Source organism: Thalia democratica, chromosome 6, assembly GCF_965202585.1.
Source record: "Thalia democratica chromosome 6, ktThaDemo2.hap1.1, whole genome shotgun sequence".
Taxonomy (NCBI): Eukaryota; Metazoa; Chordata; class Thaliacea; order Salpida; family Salpidae; genus Thalia; species Thalia democratica.
This window is the reverse complement of record NC_139170.1, coordinates 59,165,926-59,172,400: the sequence shown is the minus strand read 5'-3', so window position 1 is coordinate 59,172,400 and position 6,475 is coordinate 59,165,926. Positions and strand designations below refer to the sequence as shown.

Here is a 6,475-nt window from a genome sequence, read left to right as displayed (position 1 = left end):
ATTATTAATCTTACTAAGAAAACCAACAGATAATGTTTCAGTTATTTTTCCCTTTTTTTTATTTGAGATGTAAACCTTTAATAGTAGTTATAAGAAACTAGTAATTTATTCATCAAACTTATCGATTAATTGATTAGATAAAAACAGAACAATTAATATACATAAATCAATGATATTACGAATATAAAAGTGTTTAAAACAGGGTTAGTAGTGTTTAAATCCAGTATGAATTTCAACTCGTTTAATGTCAATCTCATTCAAAAGCTTTGTGAAAGCACGGATGAAGATAAGAACATATTCTTTTCACCACTGAGCATTTCGCTTGCTCTTTCAATGCTACTACTTGGTTCTAATGGGAAAACAAAGCAGCAGCTTGAAGAGGCACTAGGTCAGCTTAAAACGCTAAATGATGTTCTCAATTCAAGCTCTGAAGGTTTACAAGTCCAGCTTGCTAGTTCTGTGTTTCCATCAAAAAGGTTTCAGAGGGTTGAAAAGTTCAAAAATGACAATGAATCAGCTTTTAAATGCAGAGTGCAGTCTTTAGACTGCCTAAACACTGCAGACAGATCAAATATGGTTATGAATGAGTGGGTAGGAGGTTGTACTAATGGAAAAATAAAAGAGTTATTTAGTGACACGGACCCAGACAATGCATGTGTTCTAGTTAGTTGTATCTACTTCAAAGGTGATTGGTTTAATAAGTTTGATCCACGGTACACCATTGATGCTCCATTCCATTATACAAAACAGAAAACTTCTACTGTTAAAATGATGAAACACGAAGATAACTATTCGTATCTTTCTGTTAGAGAAAAAGGGTTCAAATGTGTGAAAATTCTTTACGAGCAACCAGATTTCAGTATGCTGATAATTTTACCTGATAAAAGATTCGGATTGAAAAACGTAATAAAAAACCTAGACGTCAATACTATTGAAGATCTCGAACAAGGTAAAAATTTCATAAATAAAGATATCTTTTTGAATTGCCAAAGTTCAAAATTGAGTATGAAGCAAACTTGAACGAAACTCTACGTTCGTTAGGAATAAAAGACGCTTTTGATGAAGAAAATGCAGATTTTAGCGCAATGTCCATGCTATCAAGTGGACTTTGTGTGTCTAAAGTAGTTCACAAAGCATTCGTTGAAACAAGTGAGGAAGGAACTGAAGCTGCTGCAGCAACTGGATTTGAAGTGATTGACTGTTTCGGTTCCGAACCAATTGATTTCATTGTTGATCATCCGTTTGTGTTTATGATTTTGTACAAAGATCAAAATATTTTCATTGGAAAATTTAGTTCGTTGTAAATTTTCAGGAGTGGATTTTTTATATACTTTAGTTGTTTTTCTTTTTTGTATTAAAAAGTTGTGTTTGTTATTCAAGGTTTTTGTTTGTTTCTTTTACTTCTTTTAGAGTTAATTTTTTTTCGCATATACGTGAATTTGAGATGCTAATAGAACAAAAAAAAAATCGACTTTTTTTTTATGGTAACTTTATGCATATAATATTAAAACATAATTGATAAGGTAAAGTAGTAAAAACAGCTATATTTCTAAAAAAGTTTAAGAAAAGTAAATTAGTATGCGGTGTGTAGACAATAATGATTAAATAGTGATTTAGAAATTCTAAACAACGTGTGAAATTAAAATTCATTTGGAGTTCACAAAGTTCACAAATTTAATAACAATAATAATAATAACAACATTTATAATAATATTAATTATAATTAAAGTACTAACTAAGAATGAGGGTTAGTGGTAACTATAATAGTCAATAACTTAGTATACAAATATATACATATTATTTTAATTAGTGCTAAACTGATGCCATGCATAAGTGTTTTTACGTAAAAATATCCCTAAAGTTTTTGCAATTATTGAACTTACTTAAGTCAGACAAAATAATTGTTTTAAAAGTTTGTCTTTAAAAGCAACTCATTTAAATTTTTTATATTTTTTTACAAAGAAACCGCATGTTAAATAATAACTAGAACAATGGTATTTAACTTTTAATAACTGTTAGCAGTAATAGTTAAGAATAATTCTGTGCTCACTGATTTTCAAATGTTTTGAGAGTTTTAAAGTATAAATAACGTATCTTTTGAGTCATCGGTCTCAGTAAAACCTGTAAATTACTGGAAAATAAGTTCAGTGTAGACTTTAATATTAAGTAAATATAAATGTTCTTATTATAGACGTAAAACAAACTTTTTATTTATACTAAAGTTACCTTTTATGTTACAGTAACTCAATACTTAATTCCAATGTATCGCAATATCGCTCTCTTAAGGATAACTTTGCTATCAAGGAACGATTATGAAAAATTTTTTTAATCCATTATTTAAAGATTTAAGTGTAAAAACTGCAGTGTTAAAAACACGAAGATTATGAATTATTTTTTATTAAAGATGATTTAACGTTTCCTTATGAATTATCATGTTTACTTTTAATAAACGTATGCTAACATTTCTCATATGCTTCGCTCTTATACAACATTATCAAAAAGCCTTTTATGTTTAATAAATTTTTATTTTTCGTTTGATTGTATACAAACTTTAATTAAAATTTTAAGGTCAAATATTTATCAGTTTTTACTAATTACTGCTTTAGTTTACTTTTTTATGAAATATTTGTTACAGAAAAATGTTGCCTTTTTAAACAGACTATTATTTCTGTTATTAACTATAACTTATATTAATATTTAATACATCTAGTACTTGACAGCAGTTTAGATTACGTAAACAAGGTAACTAGCTTCAACGGTTTAACAATTTAATATAAATAAATAATTACCAGACATTCGCATTGCCAGAGTACCACATTAAACTAATACTAATACCATTATAAAACTTAAACAAATAAACTGCACGAACATTTATACTTTATTAAATTTTCAAAAATATAATTTAATAAATTGTTATTATTATAAGTTTTTACACAAGAATTCAATAGTTGTGTATATTTTGTTAACTTATTAAATACAATTAAATATTTAAAAAAAAACAGAGACGAAATCAAACTAGTCAATGATTAAAAGTATTAATACATAACATTCAGCACAATTGAAAAATAAAAAAAGTATAACAAGCAACGCATATGGAATAAAAAACACATGAAATTTACACGGAAGTAACTAATTTCTTTATGGATAAAGTTACTTGTACAATATCATGAAAACAAAAGGATGATCAACTGTAAACTCAATTGGCTGAGGATCAATAATTCGGTGTTAGTGCGGAAATTTGTCAAACATTTAAGACAGTCAATAGAAATATCATCAAGTTATGCAAATCTTTTTATCATAAAATTGTATGATTTCGATTTTTGAAGAAAAAACGACACATATTACTGCAATGCATAGCTTTTTGATAAAACCTATATGAGCTAACTGTATGCAATTTAGAAGTATTTAATTCGTTCAATGTTTACGACACTAAAATGCTGAAGAGTACATATATTTCAAAACTATTCTCAGAATTGCAAAACTACGAAAAAATAAATACTAAAACCTAAGAAAGCATGGCCTTTTTAAGCTAAAGAATTGAAACAAAGGCCTGGTTTTATCGCACAAAAGTATACGTTATAGAATATTTGCAGGAACGTATCAAGCTACGGGCATGAAGGCTACTAATAATTTAATTTTTTTAAATAAGGCGAAATTTATCGTAAAAAACAGATGTATGAATTATCTTTTCTCTTCATATTTCTACCGTTAAATTTTTGTTAACATTTGAAATTTAGTTAAAACAGTTGTTCTTTTTAGGTAAAAGCAACTGTTGATTAATAAAACCGAGTTATGAACTGTTAAAACATGTACAGTTTTATAGCATTACAAAAATAGCTCAAACTTTGCAACTTTGATTTTATTCAATCTATTAAAAAGCCTATAGATAATATTTCACTACATCTAGTATAGTAACATAATAAACAAAAATCAACTTTTATTACTTGAATTTATTTTGATAGGTGGCTGCTTTAACATAATAAAATACATAAGTTAGTTATTGTTTATACTTTTTAGTATTTAAACTAACTACTGTTTTACAAAATAATTTAATATTTAAAATCGAAAATTGGCAATACTTTTCAGTCACTTTCTACTAAAAAATTGCAATATTGATTTCATCGTTTTTTTAATTTAAATATTTTTTTCTGTTTCTTATGTAAAAAATTTAGTTATTTTAACTTAATTACATAATTTTTACTGTTGTAAAATGTTAAAATTAATAATAATAAAGCTATAATATATTTTATAATCCATTTGAACGAATTTTACAAAAATTTTTTAGTCGAAAGTAATAAGCTTCACTTTTATTTACCTATAAACTATATAAAAGTTCTAAATCAATCTGTTTTATGGCATTGACCACTTAAATTTAAAAATTCTTCATATTTCAAAATGCACAAAACTTTAACATAGCTTACAAGTTTCTTGTACAAAAAAATCTTAAAGATTTGTTTCAATATTAACAAACTAACCAATAATGTGAATACACGATTTTTCTTGAACGGCTAAAATAAAGAAAGCTATACGACCCACTTTAAGTGTATCTAAAATGTTTGTAAGGTATTCAACTGTGTCAACTTCGTTTAGTTGACTAGAACAAACCTTTAATGAAATTAAACGTATGTTTAAAATTTTGAGTTGAGTGCAATGCAAATTTATAAAATTTACTAAAGAATAATTAAAGGATTTTACACGTTTGTATTTTACTATTTGATAATAAGTTATAAAATTACTCTTAAAATTTATTGTCTTATTAAAAAAAAATGAATATTGTAATGTTTTAAAATCGCCCGTTTACTAGTTATTGCCCTGACTAACAAATATCACCGAAAAAAGTATATATCTACTTTTGAAATCATGTTCTGGTCGATAATTTTCACAATATTACAGTAATATTATTAGTAATAATCCTTATTTGTCCTTCATTTATATTTATTAGATAAACTAATGTTTATTTTTGACACATTAAAAAAATATTTTTGCTTAAGAGCATTTTTAATAGAATTCAGAGTGTGATTCGTTAAATAAACTATTTTAAACTGTTTTATAATTCGTTTTAAAAAAAATTTTTAAATATATTTTTAATTTCAGAAAATTTTTGCTTAGTAAAGATTTTAGTTATTCGTAAAAAAATTTGTTATTAGCCTTTTGATGTTTGTAATGAGTTTTAAAATGCTTTTAATTATTAAATATATAGGTTTCAAATCTGTTGCTGATTTTTTTATTAGTTTTTTGAAAAAAATTCTCGAAAATTTCAAGGAAATTATATAATATAAAAGAAGACTCTAATAAAAAAATACTGGTTAAGTCATTTATAACGCAGCTTTTAATAATTGCTTTTCTTAAATAATTACTTTTAATAATAATTTTTAAAGCATTGTACTAATAACTTGCTAGAGACTAATAACTGTTGAAGTTAAGATTTAATAAGTAACAATAAAGTTCTAAACCCGTTTTGGGTTGAAAATAACAGACTATGAACTCAATGATGGATAAAGATAATGTGAACTGGTTTGATTATATACATGTACAAATTACAAAAGCCTGTCTAACTAGTTTTTGAAGTCACTTTAAAGTTTACACTGCGATGGTTAATTGAATACTTTTGCTTCAAAGTTATGTTGTCACATTTTTTAGTTGGCTGATTATTGATGGGTTTTACAATAATTTAGTTACTATATTTGATCTTATAGACGCATGTTCAATGCTCTTTTAATTTTCTAAAGTTTAGGTTTAAAAAAGATTGCAAAGTTTAATTGTACGGTAGTGTATGTGTATATTTTTTGTTTATTTAGTATATCGATTTTAGAATTTATATTAACATTTGAATTTAGTCTCTAAAAAAAATTGAATATGACTTTATACTATTTAGTTTAACTTTAAATCATGTCATACTCGTTATTATTTATAAAATTAAGAAAATACTAATAACAATTTTAAAAATATTAAAAATTTTGAAACCTTTGTTCAGTATAAGAATAAAACAACCATCTTCTTTACACTATTACTAGTGCTAGGAAATAAGTAGAATAGTTACATTTTAAATAATACTTATTTTTTAATTAAAAGAATAAGTAGGAAATGAAAAAGTATGTAAAATGTTAGTACTAAAATGTCTTCTTAAAAATTATTTATATATTACATAAATAATTTTGCGACGGAAAAGTAAATTTTCTAAGCTAAGGATTCTTCAAAATAGACACTGACAAAATTTTTTATAACAAAAAAAAACACTAATAATAAATATGATCAATCTTAAGTTTGAAACATAAAGATCAATTGAAAAGAATACACATTTTTAGATGAAGTTAAATTATTTAACATAAATTAAATCGTATGTTTAGCAATTTATAAGTGTACAAAAACTCTAAAAACCCTTATTAGTTTAGATTTAGTTCTGTAATTATATCGTTGCTTTTTTAACGTTTTTGTGTATCTTTATTATACAACTCCTTTAACTGGTTTAATTTAT

At 24.9% G+C, this 6,475-nt stretch overlaps 1 protein-coding gene across 1 annotated transcript; it reads left to right on the top strand.

The window, feature by feature from the left end:
* Window positions 1-225: 225 nt before the first annotated feature.
* On the top strand, window positions 226-1,304 carry LOC145839267 (serpin B9-like). The gene is made up of 2 exons (XM_082946864.1): window positions 226-818; window positions 971-1,304. The coding sequence occupies exons 1-2, from the start codon at window positions 226-228 to the stop codon at window positions 1,302-1,304; spliced, it is 927 nt and encodes a 308-aa protein (XP_082802990.1).
* The last annotated feature ends 5,171 nt before the right edge of the window (window positions 1,305-6,475 follow it).

What these genes read in the sequence shown, in the direction of transcription:
- LOC145839267 (XM_082946864.1), top strand. Translation starts at nt 226, where the DNA reads ATGAATTTCAACTCGTTTAATGTCAATCTCATTCAAAAGCTTTGTGAA. An exon ending in CTTTCTGTTAGAGAAAAAGG is followed by an intron (nt 819 to 970) that starts GTTCAAATGTGT and finishes TCATAAATAAAG; the next exon opens with ATATCTTTTTGAATTGCCAA.